Genomic DNA, 27,896 nt, shown 5'->3' with positions numbered 1-27,896 from the left:
AGACTAAACTTACTTTTTTTTTTTTTCCGCCAAGGATTTAATTTTTATTAATAAAACGGGCCAAGCCCAACATACATGGCCTAAGGCCCAAATACACAAAAAAACCTAAAAGCCCAAAAGCCAAACGGCTACAATCTATCACTTTAACGGGCCCGCGGCCCAAACTAAACAAGACCGAACGACGTCGGCAGGACAAACGCATCAAGGAAGCTGGCTGCTGTACACGTGGAAGCATCTGCGCCTTCGGATCGACACGCGTCGCACACCGCCTCGACCTGACCGTCTCCGCCTCGAAACGCCTCCAGATCCATCTCACCGTACCTTCGTTTCGCCGGATCTCATAACCCGCCTCGATCTACCTTCTTCTCCGATGGTCCTCCACCGAAAGCGTCATCGGACAAACCGCGCTCTCATCAGAACCACCCACTCTTCTCTCGGGATTAAAACCCGAAACCACAACCTCACCTTTCCGCCGACAAGAACAACAACCCAACCAAACTTTCACCGCTAACACCCAAACTTCCTACGGGTACCACGCCGGCAGTGTAGAGCTATAGTAGCCTCCACCCTCCGGTAACAAGACGGCGACGACGGAGCTAGGTAAGCCTCCCCCTCCCGGAAACTGAAACCGACGACGGCGGAGCTACAGGAGCCTCCACCTCCCGGAGAAAAACCGACGACGACGGAGCTGTAAAAGCCTCCCCTACCCGGATTCGAACCTTGATCTAAAAATACTTCCTCTCCACCGCAGAAACCCTTCCCCACGACCGCGTCTTCACTCCAGACAAGAACCCGCCATGCACCATAGAATAGGTCTGATCCACAGCTCAGACAAGGCGATAGTGGGGGAGGGATACGAAGAGAGGCACTAAGATAACTTTTAAACGGACGGACCACAGTTCCGGCGACGGCACGGTCGCTCACGCGCCGGCCGTACGCCGGAACCGAATAGATCTACTTTCTCTCACTAAGATGCTCTCTCTTCTCGAGAAATTTGGTAGGCTTCTTAGTTATACTTATTATACTTAATTGAATAATCTTAAAGAGAAAGTAACGTTTGTTTAATTCTTGGACTTTGTGCATTTGATTATCACATAATGATTAACCTATAAGATTATAAAAAGTATATATAGTTTGCTTACGTTTAGAGAGAGGTTTAGCTTTTTGTACCAAAGGAATTTATATCTTTGTTATTAGACGACTTAGAATGCTTGCAACATGATAAATAATGTTGTTAATGAGACTGATACAAGACAAATAATGTTTGTCGGTACAAATGTTGAAACATATATATATTAGTTTATGCATATGAAAAAGATTAATTGTTCGGTTGAATCGTTTTTACAAAATATTTTTTTCAAAATTGATATAAATAAACGTATAATAAAGCTAGTTTTCAGTAAGTATTTTTGTATAATCCTTAAAACCGACAGAAGTATTTTTTTTTTGTATATGAGAAACAACCATTTTTTCATATTAGTTGAAGTATATGAATTATTCAAATGGATCATAATTAAGACTTTACATACACAAAAGTTTTTTGTATTAATTTAATTAAATGCATTGTAATATAAGTAAATTATTTTAGGTAGAGATGTGTATTTATTTTAGGTAATTTATCCAAAGCGACTAAAGACAATTGTATTTATTTTTCTTAAGAAACCTGCAAACAAACAAAAATATACAAAATCCTTATGTAAAACGTGGTTATAAACTTGGAAATTGCCGACAAAGAATTGGAAGTCTTTGTCTGAGTCAGAGGGTCTTCAAGATGTTTGAAAAGAACAAGAACAATCAGACAGTTCGAATCTTGAATCTTTATCGGTTTTCTCGATACAAATAAAATGCCGTGGACCCTGTCAGACAAAGTAGTCTGCAAATTCATCATAATACAAAACATGAATAGTGATGATGATGAAGAAGCATCTTGACAGGTTTTTTCTGTTAAAGCCCTACACAACTTGAAAACTTGCAAGTGTTCAGAGACTTATCTTAGTACTAAACATCTCATCTTTCGCTGTGAAGGGATAAATATTGTTTGAAGTAGATAGAACAATCTCTCAAATGCAAATGGCCAAGTAACATAAGTGAGACCAAAACAAAAGTCTTGACCCGTGTGTAAAGTTACAACTCTGTTACACTTCAGTTGTCGATATACAAAACATCGTCTTTCGACAAGTTCATTTTCCCATTCTTCCTCCTCCCTCCTCTCCTTTGAGCTCCATCAGATTCTCCTCTCTGTTAAAAACATATCTGAATCATAAGAAACACGAAGTGAAAACATAATGATGGTGAAAGAAAAGAAGACAAACCTTCCTCAAGACAAAAGAGAGGTATAGATATGCAGCTTCCCATTCATCAGCTGATAATGTGCCTGAAAAAGAACAAGTGAGTTTATGTTTCAATAGAATCAAAACGAGTCATATGAAGTCGAACAAAGACTTACTCTGATCTTGGTTACCATCACCCAAAGCACCAAGCCTTCTCATGAGTTCTACAAACTCTGGTTTCTTCATATACTCATGGACAAACTCGTGTGAGTTCTTCACAAACACCAACTCTAAATCATACTGTTCACAAGTTCATGGGACAATGTCATGCTTATACATACACATTCGAAAAAAATAAACAGTTTCTAAGCTAAGCCTATGAAACATGGAGAGGAGGAAAATGATATACCTCTTCGGCTAAAGACTTGAAGACGTTAAAGGGCACAATCCATTCAGGACAATCAACAGCATCCTACCATACAAAATTTGCATGATACCTCTAAATGTGTAACCGTGGTAGACTACTACGTGAATAAGATTGAAGAAAAATTTAAGTACCTCAAGATGAAATACGTATTCAATACCAAAAGGGCTGCTGGATTTGAACTTCTGAAGGAGGATACAGCAAGAGTCATCATCAGAATAGGAAAAGAGAAAGCTATTAAAAGTTTTGGTACTGAAGTAACAAAACAAGTATGACCTTCTGGGAATGCTCTTCACCAAAACGAATCCAGTATACACTATTACCAATCTCCAAACCTTCAGCTGCGTATTCAGACAACAACAAATAACCAAATTTAGTTTTGCCAAAACCAAGAATCAAGTGAAAGAGAAAGGAACACAACTCAGTGCTAATAAGATAAAAGATCAAAACATTAAGAACCTTCTCGGAGTTTTTTAATGATAACATTGGCATCTGGCATTGTTCCTATAAAGACGCCTCCAGGACGAAGTAGAGCTGAGACATTAGCCAAAGCTCGCCGTGCACGTGCCTCAGTAGTCCATGAGTAATGCATAGCAAACTACAATTAGTACCCAATGGCTTGCCAAATTTAGAATCTTTAACCACACCATGAACCTCATTTCACCTAATACTTAATCTTGAGGAAACAAAAAGAATTGAAACACAGAAAAAAGAACCTGGCAACTGCAGATATCAAAAGGGGCATCTTCTTCAAGAATCTTGTCTAGTTCTACCTGAAAATCATTGAAATGCAGTAAGATTGAGAGACACCGTGCCACTAAACTACTCAACGAACTTTATTTATTATACCTCAAAACAGTCCCCACATAATAAACGGGAGGGAAAGCTGAACTTCTTACGACGTTGGTGATGGTCTGCGTCACCATTATAACGCGTCCGACAATCTTCAATCTGTCACATAAAAGCATTACATAATATATATATATCAAGAAATAAAGATTATTCAGCAGTCACTTACCGACCCTTCAGCTATATCAATTCCAACATAGTAACCAATCCTTGCCTTGTCCCACTTGATCAAATCACCACCCTGGTAGACCCTAAAAGCAATCAGTCTTAAGAAACATAACCACTGACATGAACACAACAAGAGACAATAACCTTCCCACAGGCAAGGTCTAGAACAGCATCATCAGGACGAGCATATAGCTGGATCAACACACTTTTAATCTGTTTGTTTTGCGAAGAAGAAGAACGATAATCAATATCTTTAAACACAAGAAGCCTCCTGGATGAAAGAAGATGCTGTGATTAACCAACCCAATTGTTGAGTTTCTTAAGATGAATGATGGGACTAGCTTCTCTCTCTTCCAAAGTCTGGTTTGTTCTTCGACTGTAATGATCTGCTACTTTCCTCGCAAAGTTCTTTGTGGTATCATCATCTAGAAACTGAGAATCACCTGCTCTCAAACCAAAACGAATCCGACACTAAGCTTTACAAGTATTGCTTTAAGCAAACTCAACAAACAAAGTAATCTCTCACATAGCAATAAAATCAAAAGAATTGAAACAAGACAGCAAAACACAGTCCTCAAACAAAGTCACACTCAATAAGCACAAGAATTGAAACAAGACAGCAAACACACAATCCACTATATAAAGGACATAACTTTTTGTTTCCCAGGGAGCAAAGAAGATAGCTTTCAGGGCAAAGGAACGAAATTAAGATAAAGAAACTGTAAAACCCAAATCGAATCAACAGAAGAAGAAAGGGGGGGGACGATTACCTTCAGGGTTTGATTTGAATCTGGAAGAAGGGGGAGGAGTGGAGCTTGAAGGAGATTGGGAGTATCCTCTTTTCATAATAAAGAGAATCTCTGTTTTGTGCAAAGGAGGAGAATAGGGTTTATAATTTTAGAGAATCTCTGTTTGTTTGTTTCACGCCGCTCTTCTTTCTGATTTCTGAATCTACTGCCGAACCAAAAAGAAAGGAGTTTCTGGTCGAGTGGTCGGACGTACAAATTTAAAAAATATCGATTCCACTGAGTATCGAACTCAGAATCTCTGGTTTCGTAGACCAGCGCCTTATCCATTGGGCCATGGAACCAGATGTTGGTTATTTCACCAAGATATATTTATATTTTATAGTATAACACGTTAGATCAGATTATAGACTTTGATAGTATATAGCAGTAGTTCCGGTGCATGGTTTGGCTGATAGCCCAAGGTTCTTCTGAGTTCTAAAATGGGAACCCTTTTTTTTTTTAAGATAGTTCCTACTGAGTTCAAAAATGAAAATTGGTTTAGTTTTTCTATATTAAAAAAATAAAAGAAGTTGAAAAAAAAATGTGGAGAGATTCAATCAATCAAATCCCAATATATAAAACAGGATTGATGGAAGTTTTTTTAAGTTGTTCACCTCGGCCTGGAAATTCATCATAGGAGAGATCAAGTTTCTTCCCCATCACAAAATTCATTGTCTAACTAGGATACGTCTAACACGTGGACTTAATCAAATTCATTGTGTCTCACATACATGCAAACAAGCTTCTACCTAACTTCGACGTAACGACTTGCGACTCCACTTAATCTTCATCGTGATCATCTGCTAACCTTTTTTTTTTCTAAAATTATCTGAAAATTTTTCGCATTTCTAAAATTGCCGGTTCTCTGTAGTTAAGGATCATGCAGTTAATTTGACCCACTCTTTCACAATTAATTTTCCTCATTTATCATGACCACTTCAGAGATGCTACCACTCCGACTCCCTCTGTTTCTCCCAATATATAAACTCATCTGCCTCAGATTCTTAGCTACAACCGTCATCATTAAACTCAATACATCAGCGGAAAAAATGGTGATGAAATCGGTAAAGATCTCCAGCAAGACTTTACTGATCTAATTTTTCGGTAACTTCTCTCCAGGACTTGCGGAATCGGAGTTAAGCGACGACACCTCTGTCACTATTGACACAGACAGTTCCCGGTTTCACTTACATGAAGGTGACCTCTAAGGTAAGGCGTCAAAACCCTAAAATCGTCTGCAAATTAATTGGTTTGATACATCCTAATTTAGATAACTCTAGGCCACCTTTTACTAGTAATTTTCTCAACATGGATGTATATGTTGTTGGGCACATAAAGCTGGTTAATGTCCAGTCTCTCATAAACCGGCCCGTCCTTGATGAAGTGGAAATAGCTATCATACAGTCAGTGGTGAATCTAGAAAATATTTTGAGTGGGAGCAAAAAAAAATTTAATGTATTAATAATTTTTTGTTTGATGTTTTTATTTAATAAAGATAACATTTAAAAGAAAAAATAAACTAAATAATACAGCTACAAAAATTTAAACCGGAAGAAAAAGAATGACCCATTAACAAAAAAAACTGGAACTATTGTGAAAAAAAAATTAATTGACTGAAAAGAACTCATGAACGGAAAGACTCAAAAGAAAACAAGGTGAGGGAAGAACTAATACATGGAAAAAAAAATCAGAAAAGTAAGAAGAAAACAATATTATAAAAATTATTGTAGAGAGGGAAGGATGGGGGAGTCAAGCTTTGTTAAGTGGGGGCATAGTGAGATAACTAGCCAACTAAAATGGAAGATACAAGTATATTCTGATAGAAATAAATTTATTTGTAATTATTGTGGGGCAGCTGCCACCTTTTGGGCAATGTAGATCCTCCTCTGCATACAATGTGTTTTGATTCACCTCAAACTAAAGAGTATGCTGGATAAAATTATTAAAAACCAAAACTTTTTCTTTATGACTTATTTTCGGGTTCACTGGGTGAACCTCTGGGAAGCTCCCACGTTCCATTTAAATACGAGCTTCTTTTTGACAAAAAAAAACGAGCCTCTTTAAATGCGTTGAGTCGGGCGAAAGATTAACATTTAAGAACTTCTTCTTACTCTGTAGAGAAAAAGAGGAACTAGACTATTGAAATGGGTCGGGCATTGGGCTATTTTGAGCTTTTGTTATTTACATTCAAATTTTGAAAAAAAAAATTTAACATCAAAATTTGAAAGTATATAAACACTAACGTATTAAAATGAATCATCAAATAGCCGTTTAGCTAGAGGATCATGGCTTTTGAATCCGAACTTGGATATTGGAGGTTTGCATTCTTATTTTTTTCCAAAGTTATATTAAAGTTTCATCTCCATGATTCTTTTTCTTCGTGAACATGAATTGCTTTTTTTCTTTTCTTTTCTTTTTCTTCTTTTCTCTATCTAATTTTTCTTGTAGCCGTTTATAGAGATGAATTTGAATCAGAACTTGAAATTGGGTGTTTATTTTTGTTAAAGAATGTTTAGGTTAATTTCAAATTTAATCTGAATATTTAGGTTACAATCTCACTCAGACGACGGCGACGTTCCGTACAATCCCCGCCGCAAATGTCGCCGAGTTCGACATAACGACGTCGTTTCTTCGATTCCTTTGCAACTGATTCTGAGAAGCTCCGGTCCAATCAACGGTTTAGGTTTATTTGCGTTCAAGAGGACGACGTCGTTTCCTCACCGGTTCTCAGATTTGTTCATGTTTAATCATCAGGTAATGAATTTGTTCGATTAATTGGTTGTTTTTTTTTTCAATTTTCATCATCACTAGTTTTTTTTCTCTTTCAGTTTTTCTTGTGGGATTTTAGATTTGCAGTTATACATAATACATCGCCAAATTTCCAGAAATCATTTGGGAGGTGGTGTAACTTTACTCTTTTGATTTTTATAATTTCACAAACTGTATCTTTCTTTTGCAGTAAGAGCTCAGAAACTACGTAATCTGAAATGGGTTTTTCCCAATCACTCAAAGTAATACACATCTGCATGCATTGATATGCATTCAAACATTCATCATGTGCATTCATACATTTCATCATATGTTATTCATACATTCATCATATACATATGCATACATCCACAATAACATACATATATTATATGTGCTTACATACATACCCAACTTACTTCTTTCTTTTTTAGATTTTTTGTACTTTACTTATTTACAGCTTGCTTCTTTTTTATTTTCTGTTTCTTCGTTGATTCTTTGCTTCTTTGTCCTTATTTTCTTTGTTGTCTATTCTCTTTGCTTCCTTCCTTGGTTGTGTGTTTTCTTAGTTTCTTCCTTAATTCCTTGGTTTCTTGATTCAATTGTTTGTATACCTGCTTGCTCGATAAGTTGGTTTCTATTTCTTCTACAACGGATGGATCCTGTAAAGCATCTGACACTTCTTCTCGTGATATATACTTTTACTCAACTGACCTTTTTATATCTGCCTTTTCTCTAACTTATTCAGTTTCTGAATGCAAGATATTACCCCGGAGTCTTAGAAAAACGGCTAGATCACATTAGCAGGATCCACGGAAGTAAGCGTCAGTAGTCCCAAAGAGATGGCTTGGCTGCTTGCCTTGACCAATCAGTCCATGTGACTTATAATCTTGTATCTTTATTATTTCAGTGTTTACTAATTAAACGTCATATTGGGCACTGCAATCATAAAGTCTGTTTGTCTTGTAGTCGTTCACATGCCATTTTCACTATCACTGTGGAACAAATGCGCAAGATCAATACAGATTCTCCTGAAAATGGTATTTACAATGGGAGCTTGAAAGAAGAGTATCTTTGTGCCAAGTTGCACATAGTGTACGTTGCCGGTTCAGAACGAGCCAATAGAACTGGTTCTGACGGTATGAAAGTTAAAGAAGGTTAGTGTTCTTGTGTTTCATTTCTTAGACCAGCAATAAAGCCTTGTCGATATTATTTTGTTGTAATGGAAGTTGATCCTTTTTTTCACCAGGAGTTTACATAAATAAAGGCTTCCTTGCGCTGGGTAATGTCATCACTGCGCTTGAAGATGAGAGAAAGCGTAAAGATGGTGCTCATGTTCCTTACAGAGAGTAAACTTACACATAAATAAAGGTATACTTGTCTTCTAATTTCTTGAATATCACATTGCTCAGTGTTTGCTCCTTTCTCACAAGTTGTTGCATGCTAACTTCTTAGGTAACCTGCAGGGTTCTTTTAAGCCCTTAACATTTTGGTTAATGCTGGTTTTGTATCTCTAATGCTTGCTATGTGGGTTTCAGCTTGCATCAGTACTGCAGATATTAATGCTGAGGAAACACTTAACACAGTTAAATATGCAATCCGTGCTCGAAACATCCGGAACAAACCTGTTGTAAGCTATTCTGATATATCATGTCAATAGAAGAGACTAGTTATTGCTTGAAACTAAGTTACTCTAATTTTCTTTTTCTATAATTTGATATCTTTAAACATAGGTTAATAGAGATCATGTGTCCAGTGAGATGCTGAAAATGCGCCAACAGCTAGAGTACTTGCAGGCAGAGCTTCCCTTACGGAATGGAGGATCCTCATGTGCAAACTCTAGGTATGTTGACCTTATTATCTAGTTTTTACTTGAAAATTCAAGAAAAAATTGACGTATAAAGAAAAGGATTGCTTATCTAGAAACGCTAATGAAGACCTTTGCCGTGAACTCTGATATTACGTGTATACGCACACCAAATAACCTAATGTGCACACTACCACAATCGAATGGTATGTCGATGTAGCACTTTAGGATCGAATCCACAGAGACCAAATCTTACACTTTATCTTTATGGGATCAGAATCAAGCTAAAACAATATGGGGGTTTTAAAGTTTGTGGTAACGTAAAAAGCAAGTAACAGATTGGTTTTAAGTTTCAGATTAATGAGAAACTAACCTAGGGTTTAACGGGCGCTTACAATCATGAGCCAAACAATTATTCAAGTTTGATTAATGGACTAGTCTAGAACTAGGAACACAATACTAGATCAACCCACTGTCGTGGTGTTTCACCTTTCAACGATCAGCCTCAATACCTAAGCTCTCGCTTGGATCAAGGCGTGATGATGAACATTAAGATCAAGTCCAATCGGTTCACAAAACACCCTAATATCTACTTTCGCTGATTAGGGATGCTATGCTCATTCATAACAGATCTAGCAACCTATTACACGGTTAATGAATAAGTTAAACCTAGGATCTAACAATAACTGGCCAGTTTAATGCAAGCAATAAGAGCAGTTATGAATGAAGACAATCAATGGATACTTATCTATGTTTAGCTCACGATCTAACACCCTAACACCCTAGGCTAGCTAGATCGACTACTCAGACATGGACAAAGAAATCACAGAGATCAATTCTGAATAAAACTTCATGTAAATAAAAGAGATAGAAAGAGGGTTCAGGATAATCTTCTCTATGGTGAGAGAGATGGAGCCTTCTCCCTTTACAATCCAAAAGCACAAAAGTCTCCAATGGTTTTTCTTCTGTCTAGAATGGCGTAGTATGATAAAGAGAAACAGAAAATATGATATATCAAAGCCACAGGCGGCTGGGAGAGAAAATATGGATAATTAGGGCAAATCCCGTAATGATTGTAGTTTCCTAAAAAATCTCTGCCGCTGGAACACTCACTCGGAACAGTCACTTGGGTTGCTCCGCTATCCGGAACAGTCATCAAGACTGTTCTGCGTGAAAACCACCAAATTGCATTGTTTTCTGCCTCTTTTGTTCCAGCTGATCCATCTCCCATCCAATGCAACTCCAGACCTGTAATGACTCCAAAAGGACTAGGAAGACTCGATAAAGACTTGAAAACCAATTTAAAAGCATATATACAAGATGTATAAAACACCATATATCAATTCCCCCAGACTTAGATCCTTGTTTGTCCTCAAACAATGTCAAGTATCAAGAACAGGGAGAAAGGTTGAAAGTGTGGGAACTCTCCTATTCTCAGCAACCATACTTTAACCACGAATCTCTGAACCATACAAACAGTAGAACTAGGACAACACACCCTTACCGGAACCCCACTGACTGCTGTTCAAAAATCGGCTCCATACTCTTCATCTCAAACCTGAAAAAGCAACACTATCGAGACAGAACTCCCTACATTCATTTAAGAGTAGCGTGAGCTTCTCATCACAGGCATCATTCAGGGTAGACGGTCTAGGTGTGGAACAGGCTATTTAATGGTGGAGTTAAGAGTGTTTAGGGGCTACCATTTCATTGAAGAGGATGCAGGATATCACACAAAATAGCAAGAGAGGATAGATCCATTGATGTCCACAGCCTCTACTCGTTTTTGCTCTATCTGGTGCGACTGTTCTGATGACGGAACAGGCAACTGATTGTTCTGCTTTCTACTTTCCTCTACACACTCTTCAATACTTGGTACCAACTTCTTGCTCGACCTTTCCAGTGGCTCCATGTTTCTTTTCTTTCTTCCCCTTCTCCATCACATTAATCTCGTTTTTTTTTTTTTTTTTTTTTTTTTTTTTTTTGAAGACTGATATGGTGATGTGACGAAGAAGGAGGTAATACATGATCGTTCTGAGTGCCACTGGTGGTTCTGATTTTGCAACCATTCTGGTTCTCCACCCCTGCTCTTGTGCAGTTCATTGGTTATGGAGCAGTTGCTCCCTTAATCTGCTTGTTCTCCTTTCTGACTGAATTTCTGCAGCAGTAACGAGTAGCAGGCTGCGTTGATCCTTTCCTCTCCGACCTTTTTGCACATATCTGCACATATGACACTGAAAAACAAATGCATGAAGATGGAATAAAGGCTAAGGTGCAGGGTGGGAACTAGCTAAAGATGAGCTAGCCACTCAGGATCAGCAAGATGGATAAAAAGGATAAGAAGTCCTGAGTGTGTTCTCGTTTCCCTGATCTAATGCCCATAACAAGAAGAACTTCAGTCAAGATTAGGTTCAAGTAAGGTGGAGTTATGTCTACCCAGTGTAACCTGATCGGCTGAGAACTTCTGGAGAATCAAGTGAGATATGTCAGGGTGTTCCAGGTCCACATGTGTGTCTTTCGCCACTGCTAAGGTCACTGAATAAGATAACTAAAGCACGAGGTGGTCAGTGATCAACACAGAATAAGGTCCTAATTCCCACAAAGTTTTGACTGACTCAATAAAAAAACGGACTCAAATTGACCCAAAAGAAAAACAAAAGAAAGAAACGAGTTAGTAAACGACAAAAACCCTCCCACAGACTTACTTCACAACATCCCTGGTGTGAAAATAAATCAGAGAGAAGGAGAAAACAAAAATAATTTTTTTTTTTTGGTCGAGATACTTACCTGAGTGGAGCAGACGCTCCATGAAAATTCTGGGTGTTCTATCGTCAGATGATCGCCTGGAACAACCGCTCTTTTCAGGGGGTAGGTTGTTCCGTTTCTGCAACCGAGAATTTTTGAAGTATCTCGAATTTTTCTGCTTTTTGACCTGAAACTCAATAAACTAAAACGAAAAATAAGTAAACAAAAACAAAACCAAGTTATATTTACACTTACCAGTGGGTTGCCTCCCACCAAGCGCTTGGTTTAAGTCTCTAGCTTGACTTGGTGACTGGGATCAGTCGGGTTGAGCAGGAGGGCCTGTTCCAAAACAAGCTCCACAATCAGACATGTTCAGCTTCAAAACCCTGCTCAACAACCCTTTCACAGCAGCTTCCCCTTTCTCCTTCAGCTCATGTGTGAGAATAGCTCTGACTTTAGAGAACGGTTTAGAGGTACCCTTGCACTTTACCTCATACTCAATGGAGTTCTCATCACACTTGAGAGGTATCAAAGTCAATGTAGGATCTCCCTTGATCCTTTTCTTCTGGACTTTCTGTTTCACCCTTGAATTCCCTCTGAATTTAGTAGGATCAGTGCTAGGATCTTCATTAGAGAACGGTCTGCTCTCACCCTTATCACCATGCTCCTTCTCTGGAACAACCTTCAGCTTTTCTACATCAAACACTGAGATGCGAGAGGCGTGTGATGAGGAAGATCTGGTGGGTACAGCCTTGTAGAAAACTTTCTTGTTGATGTTGGAGAAGCAGACTCTCTTGTTGGGCATATCGATGGTTGCTCCAACAGTAGCCATGAATGTCCTTCCAAATATTAAAGGCATCTCATGATCCTTGTTCATCTCAACAACTTGAAACTCAGCAGGAACAATGCATTCCCCTACTTGAACATGAAGGCTGCGGATGGTTCCATATGGGACTGCTCTGGAAGAGTTTGCAAAGGTCAGGGTCAGCTGAGAACGCTCAACATCAGCAATACCCAAATCGTCTACAATAGCCTTTGAGACGAGATTCACGCAAGAACCAGAGTCACAAAGAGCATCCTTGAAGGTTGTTCCTGCGATGGAACATGGGAAAACAAACTTTCCAGGATCATCAACCTTAGGCAATACCTTCAATGCTGGTGTAGACAGTGCTTTGATATAGAGGACCTTGATCTCCTCTTGAGTCTCTCTACAGTGTTTAAAGAACTGGAGCAATGGACGAATCTGCAGAGCATCTTCGAATGCAAGTTCTTTAGGAAGCCTTCTCACCATCTTGTTAAAACCTATCAGCTGCTCTTCACTAATGGGATCCATCAGATGTCTAGGTGGAATTGGATAGGGAACCTTGGAAACATAGACTCGAGATGGTGGAGTCTCAGCAGGTTCGCTAGGAGCAGTCAACCAGATGAGCTGAAGGGTCTGGGTATTATGATGCAACAGCTGTCAATGGCAGAACGCGTAGTAGGGATGTTACGCGGAAGGTTTCTCTGCCCGATTGGAACAGTCTGCGCTTGTTGTTCCTGCTGCGCGAGAGCAGCCTGTTCAGCAGCATCCTGCTGAGCTTGGATGGTCTGCTGCATTTGTTGCATCTGCTGCTGCATGAGTGCCATAGCCGCAGCGAGATCATCCTGATTGGCGTGATCACCCATAGTGGTGTCAGTTTGCCTTGGCTGTTGACGATTTGTTCTTTCTAACCTTGCTAGCTCCTGGTTGGTAAATGTAACTAACTCTCCTTGTGCGTTTCTCCGAGTATGTCTACTGGTCATGCACCTGGAACATTAGCTGCAACAAAAAGGATAAGGCAAGTTAGAGGTCTTAGACTAAATAAATAACCGAAAAATAAAGGTAAAAAGATGGTCCCCGGCAACGGCGCCAAATTTGATATTACGTGTATACGCACACCAAATAACCTAATGTGCACACTACCACAATCGAATGGTATGTCGATGTAGCACTTTAGGATCGAATCCACAGAGACCAAATCTTACACTTTATCTTTATGGGATCAGAATCAAGCTAAAACAATATGGGGGTTTTAAAGTTTGTGGTAACGTAAAAAGCAAGTAACAGATTGGTTTTAAGTTTCAGATTAATGAGAAACTAACCTAGGGTTTAACGGGCGCTTACAATCATGAGCCAAACAATTATTCAAGTTTGATTAATGGACTAGTCTAGAACTAGGAACACAATACTAGATCAACCCACTGTCGTGGTGTTTCACCTTTCAACGATCAGCCTCAATACCTAAGCTCTCGCTTGGATCAAGGCGTGATGATGAACATTAAGATCAAGTCCAATCGGTTCACAAAACACCCTAATATCTACTTTCGCTGATTAGGGATGCTATGCTCATTCATAACAGATCTAGCAACCTATTACACGGTTAATGAATAAGTTAAACCTAGGATCTAACAATAACTGGCCAGTTTAATGCAAGCAATAAGAGCAGTTATGAATGAAGACAATCAATGGATACTTATCTATGTTTAGCTCACGATCTAACACCCTAACACCCTAGGCTAGCTAGATCGACTACTCAGACATGGACAAAGAAATCACAGAGATCAATTCTGAATAAAACTTCATGTAAATAAAAGAGATAGAAAGAGGGTTCAGGATAATCTTCTCTATGGTGAGAGAGATGGAGCCTTCTCCCTTTACAATCCAAAAGCACAAAAGTCTCCAATGGTTTTTCTTCTGTCTAGAATGGCGTAGTATGATAAAGAGAAACAGAAAATATGATATATCAAAGCCACAGGCGGCTGGGAGAGAAAATATGGATAATTAGGGCAAATCCCGTAATGATTGTAGTTTCCTAAAAAATCTCTGCCGCTGGAACACTCACTCGGAACAGTCACTTGGGTTGCTCCGCTATCCGGAACAGTCATCAAGACTGTTCTGCGTGAAAACCACCAAATTGCATTGTTTTCTGCCTCTTTTGTTCCAGCTGATCCATCTCCCATCCAATGCAACTCCAGACCTGTAATGACTCCAAAAGGACTAGGAAGACTCGATAAAGACTTGAAAACCAATTTAAAAGCATATATACAAGATGTATAAAACACCATATATCAAACTCCATCAGTGTCGTAGCAGATATGCTGGTGTAAAGCATTATGAAAAGACTTTAAAGACATACAATATGTAATGTTCGAACTGATACATTTATAATTTTGTGTACTCGTTATTTTTATGAAGTATTGAATTGTTTGGTGGTAGGATGAAATCATCGGTCTCGTCAAACCTGATGGGCTAAAAAAGAGCTTGCACAGTATGGAGTCCTCCAATTGTGCTATGGTTGAAGCCACAATAGGTAAAAGAAATCTTCCAAAGAGTTCTGAAGAAAACAATGTTATTTAAGACGAGACTTCTCATTATGTGCAGGTGATTCAAGGGAAATAGATGAAGAGGCAAAGGAGTGGGAGCACAAACTCTTGCAAAGTAGTATGGATAAAGAGTTGCATGAACTGAACCGTTGTCTTGAGGAAAAGGAGGTATCTTTCACTTGTTTTCTTAGAACTAAAACGTCCTGGAGGGTTTGAGATTTATTCTTGTCCATAACTACATAATTGATGTGTGAAAACAGTCTGAAATGTTGCTTTTTGACGGCTATGATCCGGCTGCGCTAAAGCAACATTTTGGAAGAAAGTTGCCGAGGTGGAGGATGAAAAGAGATTTGTTCAGGTGGAATTTTTTTTGCATTTGATGCTCAAGTCTCATCAAAAAGGACCATTTCGAGTTGTTGAACTGTTTGGCTATTTCTTGCTTTAGGGAAGAGAGAAACCGTTTGTTGGCTGGAATTGAGAACCTTGCTTCTGTTGGTGAAGTACAGAAGTTGCAAAATGTGCATGCTCAGAATTTGAAATCGCTTGAAGTACAGCTTCAAAACCTTAAGAAAAAGCAAGAGAACCATTGTCAGCTACTGAAGCAGAAACAAAAGAGTGACGACGCTGCTCGGAGGTTAGAGGAAGAATTCTATCCATCAAGGCACAGAAGGTATAAGCATGATGCGTTTTTCAACTTCGAATATATATTTTTCAGTTATCATATATACTCATGTCACATCTTCTCTTTGAAAATGCATTTGTTTGATTGTCTTCGTTGGATTTGATAGGTTCAGCTGCAACATAGAATGAAACAAGAAGCAGAACAGTTTTGACAGTGGAAAGCCTCCCGGGAGAAGGAACTTGTGCAGGTACCTTTGCCTTTTATATCTTACCTAAGTCCTTGCGTTGATATTTTTATCCATAAGAAATCTTCTCTCAAATAATCTTAGATTCTAACTGTACCTTTACACTTATACTTCCTGGCTAACAAAATTACGGCAAGATGGCAGAAAGAGCGAGTATGAAAGGCATAAGCTACAAGCTTCGAATCAGCGCCAGAAAATGGTATGCACAAGATTCTTACTATGTAATTCTATAAGTTTGAACCTTGAGTAGTGTTCCATGGTCTCTGAAAGATAAAAAGATTCAGCTGTGATATTAAGGAAAATTTTCACTCTCAGGTTCTTCAGAGGAAGATAGAAGAGGCTGCAATGGGTACCAAGAGATTAAAAGAATTGTTGGAAGCTCGAAAATCTTCTCCTCGTGAACACACAAGTATGTTTTTTTTTTTGAAACAGAACACACAGGTATGTTGTAAAATGCTTTTAACACTTAAATGGAATCATGTCACTGAGTAAAGTAGTTGATATGTGAAGCCTGTTGAATAGTTAGCTTGGGCCCTACATGAGTTATCCTCGTATTTAAAGAAATTAAATGGTGATCCTTTTGTGCTTTTGAGATTCTAAGTAGAACACTCTTTGTGCAGGTGGTACACACGGTTTTGGAACAAATTAGGTGCGCATTCACCATATCACCTTCATTACAAATCTAATTCAGTTCATACTCTTCTATACCAATGAGAAGGCGTTGCAGCGATGGCTAGATCATGAATTGGAAGTCATGGTGAATGTACATGAAGTACAAGAAACAAAGCCATGTGTATGTGTCCCTAATGCATTTAGCCTTTGTAATAAGTTAATCATCACCAAGACTGTTCACTTTGTGTGGTTAGCCTTGTCGAAGAGTTTTCTGTGTTAAGACAAGTGGAAGAGTTGGCAGTGAAAGGCTTAAGTCCTCCAAGAGGGAAGAATGGCTTTGTTAGGTACTTCTTCTCGGATGAACTTTTTCATTCGGTTTCTAATTTTGCCTTTGACCTTATTTTACAAGTTTTGTCTCAGGGGATCATCGTTGTCACCTAATGCAAGGATGGCTCGAATATCTTCACTTGAGAACAGCTCGGCATATCTTCAAATTCTCTAGTAGCCATGGCCTCACAACTCTCTGAGGCAGAAGAACAGGAACATGCTTTAACAAACTGCCTGCTGGAACCAGCTACGTTCAGTGGGAGAGGCAAAGAACTTGCTTCAATATATGTTCAACTCTCTTGCAGAAACAAGGTGCCTCCAGATTCCAAGTGACACACCTCTAACATCAAAGAGAATATATTTCAGCGGTAAAATTAGCCTTCAACAAGTGTGTTCATGTCCTTTCTTTGTGCTCATGCAGGTGCCAAGCTTCTTCCTTAATTCCTTGATTTCTTAACTCAAATGTTTGCATTTCTGCTTGCTGGATATGTTGGTTTGTATTTCGTCTAGAATGGAAAAGGATCATGTAAAGCATATGGAACTCTTTCTCGTGATATACTTTTACTCAGCTGTCCTTCTTATATCTGCTTTTTCTCTAACATGTTCATTTCTTACATGCAAGATAATACCCCATGCTCTTAGATAAACGGCCAGATCACATTAGCAGGATTCACTGAAGTAAGCGTCAGTACTCCCAAAGAGATGGCTGGTTGCCTTGACCAGTATTGTATTGTTTGTTTAGGAGAATGTCTGATGGATCCAAAAGATTAACGGTAAATATTAAATTTTCATCTTCGTCTCATGTTGCAAAGTATCAGCTTTTAAGAGAAAATTGACATTGTTTATCTTTTTGAGTCTAAAACTGTTTGCATTTTTTTTTTCAGATATAAAAATAAATATATGTACTCTCCTCACTTCTTTAAAACTGTAAAATGACATAACAATTTGCATCTAGGAAGGAGAAGTGGATTATTTCACATAAGTCGACATTTTATCGTTGCATTACTGACCTTCAATGAAATTTTTTGAGATTTTCTTTCATTAACATTTTCCACTCTTTTCTTTTTACCTACATTCATAGTCCTGAACATATTTTTGTCTTTTGTTTCTCAGGTATGTTTGTTTCCACACTTGCATTGCACATCCCTGCACATGACTTTTTCTTTGTTCAAAAGTAGTTTCGTTTGCTTGAAGCTGCAAATCTTTATTCGTTACTGATAGGACACTTGTGACCAGTTTATCAAACTGTTTCAGGACTGTCAGGACAAAGGTACAATTATTTAGATCATCTAGAAGGATTTTGCTACACACGTATCCTACGTAGTCAAAGACACGTTTTTGCTTAATCAGGTCCATTGCAGATGAAACTCTAAATGCTTCTGCCAGGTATTTGTCTACGCTTTTATTCAGTTTACATGTGATGCACTTTAGGTATCTGCCATCATTCTAGAGTTGAATAAGAGTGTATTTGGATATGAGAAAGTCAATATTCATCTGGAGACATGTGAAGCTTGAGGTAACTGCAGAATGAAGCATAATGAGACTATGTTCGAGTAATGAAGACTAACTACTAAGCAAACACCATCTCACTTTTTTTTTGTTCACAGGTGTCTTTCTTCTATATTACGTCGGCTTTCTTTCTGTTGCTCTCAATTCAAGTCCCATGTTAGAATAGAGCTGGAGCAATCAAAAGTTCTTTCAATTTAATAGTTCATAGAAACTGCAAAGTGAGAATTCACTTGAAACATTTGTGAAGACATAATGTTATTCAAATTGATTAATATGTGTATGTTCTTTTCATCTTGGGTGGTGGTGGTGAAGTGAAGGATGTGTGCTTATTAAGAAAAGTATCAGGAATTCACTGCAGGTAACACCCGTTGTATACTCATTTTATATGAGCTTACTCTGATGTTTGGTATCTGGGTTTGTGTGCTTTGAGGATATTTGTATTTTGTTGTTGTTGTTGTTGAAGATGTCTACGAAAGTCAAAAGGGATTTGCATACATGAACCGGTCTTACCCATTTAATATGTAACCTTGATGCTATATTTGGGTGGTAGTTAGCTAGCTGACTTAGATTTCATATCATTCATTTGACAATTGTTTGATCAACTTTGCTGGTATCTTTTTATTAGAGGTGAAAACAGTTGAAAGCGGTACTGGATTGCAGATACTCCATCCGGTGAGGTGTTGGTCTGGCAAAAAAAAACAAATAAGGTATCTATATTATTAAAGTTGAAGTACACATTAGGATTGTTTGGTAATATGAATAGTAGTTAAAAAAATAGTACTTAAAAAAATAGTACTGTTTGGAAACATGGATAGCAGTAAGCTAAAAAAAAAAATAATGGGCTTATGCTACTAAAAAAATTGAAAGTCCATTACATTATATTAAAAAGTAATGGGTTTATGTTACTTGATATATATATTCAAATCAAAATAATAATTTAAAATTGATTTATATCAAAAATTCATTTAAAAATTATACATATATTCAAATTTTGATTTTTACTAACATATTTTCCAATAACTATTATAAAAATGTTTTCAATATATATAATAAAAATACAATATAAAGCTCAATTTCAAACACCAACTTAAATTATGGTTTTTATATTTTACATTAAATTTTAAAATATAATATATGTGATTATTTATGTGATTGTACGTATAAAATATTATTAATTATAAGAAAATATATTTGATGGTAGGTATAAAATACGATTAATTATATGATAACACATATTTTATAACCTATGATGACACATATAGGATATATATATATATATATATATATATATATAATAGTGATTAGGGGTGGGCGTTCGGGTTCGTTTTCGGGTTTTTTTAGGATTTCATGTTCAATTCAGATATTTGTGGATTTGGTTCGGATTTGGATAACCAATTTAAATAGGTTTGGTTTAAATATTTGGATAGAGAATTAATAATTATTTAAGTATTTTTTTGGAGTTATGAGTATCTTTTAACTATTTAAGATATTTACATTTAATTATTTGTATATATTTTCAAGCATTTATGCGAACTTAAAAGTATATATATATTCTGGATGTTTTTATATATATATTAAATCTAAAAATAATTAATATATATAAGTATATAAATCTATTTTGGATACCCAAAATACTTCGGTTCAGATCGGATTAGGTTTCAGTTCTTCAAATACCAAAATTTTGAATAATTCAGATATTTAATCAATTCGGTTCGGATTTAGTACTACTTCTTCGGATTGAGATTAGTTCGATTCTTCGAATTTGAGTTTTTTTTTTCAACTCTAAATAGTGATATAAAAAGCAAATAGCATTATATTTTTTTTAAAAATACACCCGCACGGGCGTGCGGGTCAAAATCTAGTAAGGTATTAAAGTTTAACCTTGTCTTAAACCTGTATAAGGATTGTGACATTTTGTACATGCCTTCTTGGCATTCGTTTTGTGGACTATAGGCAGTGCTTGAGAGTGGGAATTTCAAGAAAAATTTGCATCTTTCAACTAACACAAGCTTCACTCTCTTCCGATATGGTGTTCATTCTTGTTGTTTTATTCAGTCTTCGATTTTCTTCTATGATTTGAAAGTTAATTTCTCTTTTATGTTCAGTGTAGCAGATTTCATAGCCAAGGTAACCGAGAACATTATAGGTATATACTATCGAAATCACAACAGTTATGCTATCCACAGAGTGTGATCGTTGTGATTTCAGGACATGCATTCATGCATCGCATTCATACATACATGCATATGTTCATGCATTGCATACACACATACATTCATGCATATTTGCATCCTTTATTCTAGTTTTGTTCATTTCTTTCATCATATGCTTAATTTAATTGGTTTTTTGCTTATTTAATCAATTTGCTTGATTCCTTGTTTTTGTTTTCTTCGTTTCCTTGATTGCTTCCGTACATGCTTAAGTTGTTTGCTTGCTTTCTTTTTGTGTTTTTTTTTTTGAACTGTTTTGTGTTTCTTTTTGCTTTCTCTGCTTCTTTCTATTTTTCTTCTTAGCGCTTTGGTTGCTTTTTTTGGGTTTATTATTTACTGCATGGCTTCTTTGCTACTTTCTCTTATTTGCTTACATGCTTCTTAAAATACAATAAATTATGCATAGCTAAATATTATTACTCTTACAGTTTATGTACACTTTAAATTATTATTTGTATGAAGACTATATTTTATTTTATAGCTGTGTATTCAAAAATATTAGTTTTAGTCTTTTAAACACTAATTAATACAAAATATAATTTATTAACAATAGACAATTATGTTAATTGTTACAGTTGGTTATTTTTCCGTAAATTGTTGTCTGTACAATTTTTATCATTACCAATAATATTTAACATATTTAGCAAAATTCAAAAAGACAAATTAAAATATTTACACATTCTCATTTTGCAAAATATTATAACAGTAATGACACCGAAATTTATCGTAATCAAAACTAATAACTTTATATAATTTTAATAAAAAGTATTAATCAAAAATATTCCGCGAATCAAAACCTAGTAATAGTCTTAATTTCATATGAAAGATTATAGTAATTGTTTGAAAAACTTACTTACCACATGTCCATTGCTCATATATACTTATTAAAATGAGTATTTTAGAAATTCAAGAGTCTCCATTACTTATCTTCTGTTAGATACTCTTGTAATAAGAATTATTTCTAACTGTTAATTTTCAAAAGAAAATAACAATTACATAAATAAATATGTTAAAAATACTTAAATAAGAATACCTTTTGAATTATTTTGATCCATGAATTATATCAGTTGAGCAATTTCATTGAGAATTTCCTATCCCTTATATATTAAAAGAGAAGCATTGTAATAAATGCATTCACACTATAATAGACACGTGGCAGCCTCACAATGATTTGATAATAAGTATGCTAACGCGTTCACACTATATTCATAAATGTGTTCACATTATGTATTTTGTGTTTTTTTTTAATATAAAACTCACATACATGGTTCTAATAAAACTCTGGATTTTTCGGTTCGAATAAAAATAGATAACGAATCAAAAGCCAAACTGTATATATATATATATATATATATTATTTTTATTGTTTACGGATAAAGTTGAACAAAATATTCTTAAATTTTGGTTCGATTTGTTATCAGTTTTGATTTGAACCAAAAAATCTGGATATTCGTAACTCTACGAAACAAATCAAATACTAAAATACAATATCCAAAAAGAAGCAAATAAAAAATACTAATATTTTTAAGAACATATATCTAATTCGATATGTTATATGCATATACATATATATATGTAAAGAATTATATATATATATATATATGTGTGTTATATATATTATACTTTATATCAGTTTTACAATATTTTTATGAATAAAATTTATTATATTAGGTACTAGAATTTAAAAGTTAAATAATGTTTTATTTTTGTAATAAAATGTTATTATTAAAATTTTCAATTCTTTTTAAAATTTTATTTTATTTACGGATAAATCGGAAATTCTTTAAAATTCTAAAATATTTCGGATATCCGAGTCACCGAATATCTAGGTGGCTAAAGATCGAATCGACACGAATGCTTCCAAATACCCAGATATTCGATATGTGTCAACCCCTATTTACGGATATAATTTTATTTTCTTTATATAAAAAAATGACTAATGTCAAAGCCTTTTTATTTTAAATTAATTTTAATTTTGTCTTTCATGTACTATTTTCAACAAAAATCATTTAATAATAATTAACAATATCTTTATATATTTGTCAATTATTTTTATATACTTTTTACATACACATACATGTGCACCTTGATCTGAGCACCTGGTAACTAAGTATTCACGACAACTGAATCATTTAATTTTTTTGAAAGTTGAATTATTTTTTCTTAATGCTTCTTTCACTACTGACCAAATTGTAGTGAAATGATTTGTTTTAATAATTTTCTTTTTTTCTTAAATTATTATCTGTTTAAAAACTATAATATGAGACTATTGGTTCGACATGACGACTATCTAAAATTCATAACATGAAAATAAATAAATAATATTAATTTTTAGTTTTTACTGAAAAAACCAAAAAAATCAACATTTTAACCGAATAAACTAAAATGAATAATAATTTATAATAATAGTTATATTTTAGAAAATTAAATTTAAAAAAAAAACTTAAAACCGAATCAAAATCAAGATTAAACAGATTTAATGTCTTTTTTCTTAAAAATAACAAAACTCATAATCACATCCCGCGCAAGGCGCGGGTTATTACCTAGTGTATAGAGTAAACCACTTGATATATCATAAGAAATTTATGAGATTACGAGAACTTTTGGTGTCATTAATATAGGTTCAGTCACTTTTTAACAACATTTAATAAATTAAATACTTCTTATGTTCATAAAAGTAAATTTTTTTAGAGTATGCACGCTTATTAAGAATTTAATAAATGTTTATAATTTAATTTATTTTTTATTTTATTATACACTTTCCAATGACATTCCACCAATGAAATTTAATCAATTCAAATATTCTCAATTAATGTTCTTCAAAAGTATAAAAAAAGTACCTTAACAATATATAAAATCTATCTTTGTGGAATAAGAAAATATCTTACTTTTGGGAAAGGAGGTAGTAAGTTTTAGTAAAATATCAACACCTAACGCATTAACCGGGTAACAAAATCATCATTAATTTTGTAAAAGCGTTCCACCATTCAAAACCAAAGACTTGCAAGCAAAATCACAACACTTGAAACATGAAGAGAGCAAAACAAGTTAGACTACAAACAAAACAACCCGTTACTTTTTTGCCCCTAAGATCTCCATGTCTCCCATATCTAAATTTTTTTCTTCTTTAACACACTTGATCTCTTCCTCTATTACTCTCAGCTTCATGCATCCCAAACATTGTATCATACATGGGCTTGTTCAACGTCTCCGGCAAGTAAAACGCAAGCCCACCTCCCACTAACCCACAAACCGCAAACACACCAAACGGTAAACCCTCTCCTAAAACCACCACAAACGGCGCAAGAATCGCTCCCATCTGAGCCGCTTGAGTCGCGCAACCCAACGCGGCGTTCCTCACCACCGTAGGAAACAGCTCCGCTATATATATAAACAAAAGATTGTACGTTCCAGCCATTCCAAAAATCCCCAAAACACCTGAAACCATCCTAACCGTTTTCCACGGACCGACGCCTCCTACAACGAAACCCGTTATACAGAACACGCAGCTGAACCACTGAGTCCCTATGGTTAACGGTTTCCTCCCGTACCGGTCTAACAAAACCGCTGTGATGGCGAAAGCTGGCATCTCTGTGACGGCGTTGAGGAAGACGTTGAGGTAGAGATTGGTCTTGAGGTTGCCTACGTTGAGGCTTAGTCCGTAGTATACTATCGAGACAGTGAAACTTATTGCTATGGCTAAGATAAGCCGTATCCGCGTTAGAGGCGAGTTTAAAACGTCTTTAAGCGATCCTTCGACAACATTATTCCTCTCGCCCTCCTTATCTTCCTCGTCGTCTAGAGAAAGTGTGACACCAGCTGGAATGTGACGGCCGTTCGTTTTAGCTATCGTATGCATCAGCTCCATAGCCTCGTCTACTCTGCCTCTAACTAAATACCACCTCGGGGACTCAGAGATAAACGGAATGACGATGAGGAGGAAAAAGAGAGACGGTAATGACGATACTATGAAAAGCTCTCTCCACGACCTGAAAACGTAAGCTATCCCGGAGAGGAGCGCAATGCCGGTGGAGAAGAAGTAGAACGTCGACATTCCGGCTACACCGCGTTTGCTTGGTCCAACCGGTTCTGTGGCTAGGACGAACGCGGTTAGACCGACACCACCGGTGCTGAAACCGGTTAAGAATCTGAGAGCCACGTAGACCCAGTAGTTTGGGGAGAAAGCTGTAGCGATACCAAAGATTGCGTTGATGATGCAGACAACTGTTAGTGAGCCTTTTCTTCCTAGCTTCGAGTCCGAGAGGTGTCCGAATACTCCCGCACCTGCACATAACAAGTCGGTATAAATTTTCATTATGACATGTTTGTAACTCACCAGAAAACGTGATCACGAAAAGTATACAATAATTGAAAAGGGTTAAAGACTTGTTAAAATAATCGATAGTTCATGTATAGGCACCTGCATATAGTCAAGTCGGTATAAATTTCATGATGACATGTTTGTAACTAACCAGAAAACGTGAATCATAAAAGTTAAAAAGGGTTAAAGACTTATTCAAAAGTTCGATAGTTCATGCATTGGGACCATAACATATGTATGGTGTAAAAAAAGTGAAGTGCTTTATGTTGGACTAGTGGCTCACAATTCTTTTATTGATATGATAACGATTATCTTTAACGTCATCAAAGTTTGCAAGTACGCAAGTGTAATTGGATATTCCTTCGGAGTTCGGATATCCTGTTCATTTATATAATATGTAGCAAATTTAGAGATTGGATATGCCAAAACCAAACTGGCTCTTTTTAAGAACTAGTCTAAAACATAACCCACAAAAGACAACTACTTTTGATTTTTCTATCATAAAGCCTATATATATAAGTCATTACTATAATGCTACTTTTTATGTTGTCTAGTAGTTAAGTGTGTTGTCACGTTTATTTCAAACGCGAATGTGATTTGTGATAATCATCATTATGTGCATGTTCGCAGACTACTTTATATTAAACACATTTTGATAGACATTTTTGAACAAACACATGTAGAAAGATGGATGAAATGATGAGTGATGGGCATAAAATAACCCAATGAATATATATTCCAGGCAGGCGCACGAGAAGCCACGAACAAAATATGTGTTCTAACTTTTCAGTTTTAAGTGAATTAAAGAAATGAACAATATTATGACTTTTATACCAAAAAGCCAACAAGATAAAATATAATGTGACTCATTTGTCAGTCACACGTATATCGTATACTACAAGTAGCATTCGAGTCTACATGACTACAACTCACTTTGTTGTCGTTGTATAGTTTCCTTTATTCTGCCGCAATACAGCTATAATGTAATTCAAATTCTTTCTGCTCTTTTGCGGTAATCAAATTCAGTTTTTTTTGGTGAGTAGGTCAATTTCGACCGCATAATAAAATATGAGTGAATGCATTATCATTCATTTTTATTAAAAATTTGAGATATATCTTTTACACTACCGAATAATAGTGTGTTTCCAAAATTTGGATAAATCATTAAAAGAGTCATGTGAACGGGGCACGTGGTACGATCCTGAAGGATCCAGATTCAAGCCTAACGTGGTCATCGAAATGCTTTAAATCCTGTTGGTCGATTGATATATTTTAAGCACAGCTAAGTACAACTAATTATGTCAATCTATTAGTTAGTTAACAGATAACCTCAAAAAGAGCTAAATCCGCTTAAATAAAGAAAGATATCAAATTAATATCCCCTTTATACACCTCTCGTATATAGTAAAAATATTTTAATTATTTATTTGGTTGAATATGTGTTTCCAAAATCTTGGATTCCTTGAAATTATTTTCGCTAAACCTTAATTTGAACAGGGAAAAATTGACGTGTAATTCATTTTCGACAGCTGTTACTTTCTGTTTTTTTCAATTTTCAGAGTTCAGCGAAAAAAACATTGTAGGTGAAAAAACGAACTTACCGATCATGCAACCAGCGAAGAAGAGGGCTTGAACGAGACCGATCTTATACTTCTCGCCGCACACCAATCCCCACTCCGACACCGTGGAGCTTCCTTTGCCTTCTGTCCATTCCCAAGAACCCGGATCCATATCGCAATACGAAGATCCGACCGGACAATCCGACCCGACACACCTCCAGTTCGGTTCTTGATCGGCGAATATCATCACCATGGTGTGAAACGCCTCTAGTGCCCAGGCAAGACACGTCAGCACGAAGTGCTTCATCTGCCACCGACCAAACTCGCCGCAGTATCGCTGTAGCATATCGTCTATGCATAATCTCTCCACCTCGTCGGCTGCTTTCTTCGCTGGACTATCCAGCAGCGGTTGCCGGACGTTGTTATTGTTATCCTCCGGAGATTCCATATTTATTTTCGAGTTTTTAGAGTATTTGGAGGCGTTGATTTGTTTGACGCAAATAAAGAGAAGCCTTCTTTGCCGTATTTATATTAGAGATGTGTGTGGAGAATGAGTCTCTTTTTGCTGGTTGTTATCTGAAAACAAAAGGGAAAAATATTTTTTAATCACTTTTTTTTTAATGAGTTGTTCTTTAGGAAATTCGTATTTCACATTCTATATTAATCCAATTTCTAAGAGTAGATTAAAGCCAGGGTCGATGCAGAATATAATCTATATTTGGTTCGTTTATATAAAGCGTAAGCGTGGACTGTATTTACGTGCGTGTTTCAATAATATTTTATGCTAAATTGTTCAACCATATAACAAATATATTTAACATGATACCATATAAAACAAGTACATCTTAACAATGTTTGCTGTACATCTTAACATGATGCCATTCTCTTAATCAAATAAATTAACTATGCAATAAGTAAACATTATGTATATGTTTTGCTAGATAAAAACTTCCATTAATCAACAATTATCAAAAGTTGCATACTGTAAAAATAACTGCACTGGGGACTGTGAAGACTGAAGAGAGCCGTCATTTCCCCTAATTTCTCTGCACAATGATGACTAAATATTACAGCAAATGTTGTTAAGTTCATTTATTAAACGTTGTTAAAACCTTTCACATTAAATTCATTGACTAGTTAACGCACGACGTCACCAGTCACCACTAGTAATTGACTAGCTAACTGAAGGGTACTTGGGTCAATCTCACGCAAAAGTGTGCATATTCTAAGTCTTGATTACTAACCGTTGATTCTAATCCCAATCCAACGGCAGACAATACAATCCGCGCGGTTGCTTTCTATTGGCTTACCATCAACCACACGTCTCTACGCGCTAGTATATATAAAC

The 27,896-nt window shown here is 36.2% G+C and overlaps 3 protein-coding genes, 1 long non-coding RNA gene and 1 other non-coding gene across 5 annotated transcripts; 2 read left to right on the top strand and 3 right to left on the bottom strand.

Moving 5' to 3' along the window:
- Nucleotides 1-1,912: 1,912 nt before the first annotated feature.
- LOC103869297 (mRNA cap guanine-N7 methyltransferase 1) lies at nt 1,913-4,736 on the bottom strand. Its single transcript, XM_009147355.3, has 13 exons — nt 4,482-4,736; nt 4,015-4,154; nt 3,856-3,924; nt 3,713-3,784; nt 3,544-3,645; nt 3,411-3,467; nt 3,154-3,292; nt 2,971-3,035; nt 2,829-2,879; nt 2,680-2,742; nt 2,447-2,570; nt 2,313-2,374; nt 1,913-2,238 (listed from the first exon to the last, which is right to left on the bottom strand). Exons 1-13 carry the CDS (start codon nt 4,555-4,557, stop codon nt 2,143-2,145), a joined length of 1,116 nt encoding a protein of 371 aa, XP_009145603.1. The 5' UTR covers nt 4,558-4,736; the 3' UTR covers nt 1,913-2,142.
- TRNAR-ACG lies at nt 4,729-4,801 on the bottom strand. The gene has a single exon. It is a non-coding gene; the product is annotated as a tRNA-Arg (tRNA).
- Nucleotides 4,802-8,422: 3,621 nt separating this feature from the next.
- Nucleotides 8,423-16,366, top strand: LOC103829639 (kinesin-like protein KIN-4A). The gene is made up of 10 exons (XM_033292044.1): nt 8,423-8,877; nt 8,981-9,090; nt 14,904-14,962; nt 15,038-15,131; nt 15,203-15,312; nt 15,405-15,502; nt 15,590-15,814; nt 15,933-16,013; nt 16,148-16,209; nt 16,326-16,366. Exons 4-8 carry the CDS (start codon nt 15,092-15,094, stop codon nt 15,952-15,954), a joined length of 495 nt encoding a protein of 164 aa, XP_033147935.1. The 5' UTR covers nt 8,423-8,877; nt 8,981-9,090; nt 14,904-14,962; nt 15,038-15,091; the 3' UTR covers nt 15,955-16,013; nt 16,148-16,209; nt 16,326-16,366.
- A 2,697-nt stretch (nt 16,367-19,063) lies between these two features.
- LOC103869293 lies at nt 19,064-21,262 on the top strand. The gene is made up of 2 exons (XR_004458334.1): nt 19,064-19,165; nt 20,412-21,262. It is a non-coding gene; the product is annotated as an uncharacterized LOC103869293 (long non-coding RNA).
- Nucleotides 21,263-23,606: 2,344 nt separating this feature from the next.
- LOC103869294 (organic cation/carnitine transporter 4) lies at nt 23,607-27,661 on the bottom strand. The gene is made up of 2 exons (XM_009147353.3): nt 26,591-27,661; nt 23,607-24,952 (listed from the first exon to the last, which is right to left on the bottom strand). The coding sequence occupies exons 1-2, from the start codon at nt 26,994-26,996 to the stop codon at nt 23,796-23,798; spliced, it is 1,563 nt and encodes a 520-aa protein (XP_009145601.1). The 5' UTR covers nt 26,997-27,661; the 3' UTR covers nt 23,607-23,795.
- Between the last annotated feature and the right edge of the window lie 235 nt (nt 27,662-27,896).

The sequence above is a fragment of the Brassica rapa genome, chromosome A05 (assembly GCF_000309985.2).
Source record: "Brassica rapa cultivar Chiifu-401-42 chromosome A05, CAAS_Brap_v3.01, whole genome shotgun sequence".
Taxonomy (NCBI): Eukaryota; Viridiplantae; Streptophyta; class Magnoliopsida; order Brassicales; family Brassicaceae; genus Brassica; species Brassica rapa.
The sequence above is the reverse complement of the archived record's forward strand: the minus strand, read 5'-3'. Positions and strand labels throughout refer to the sequence as shown.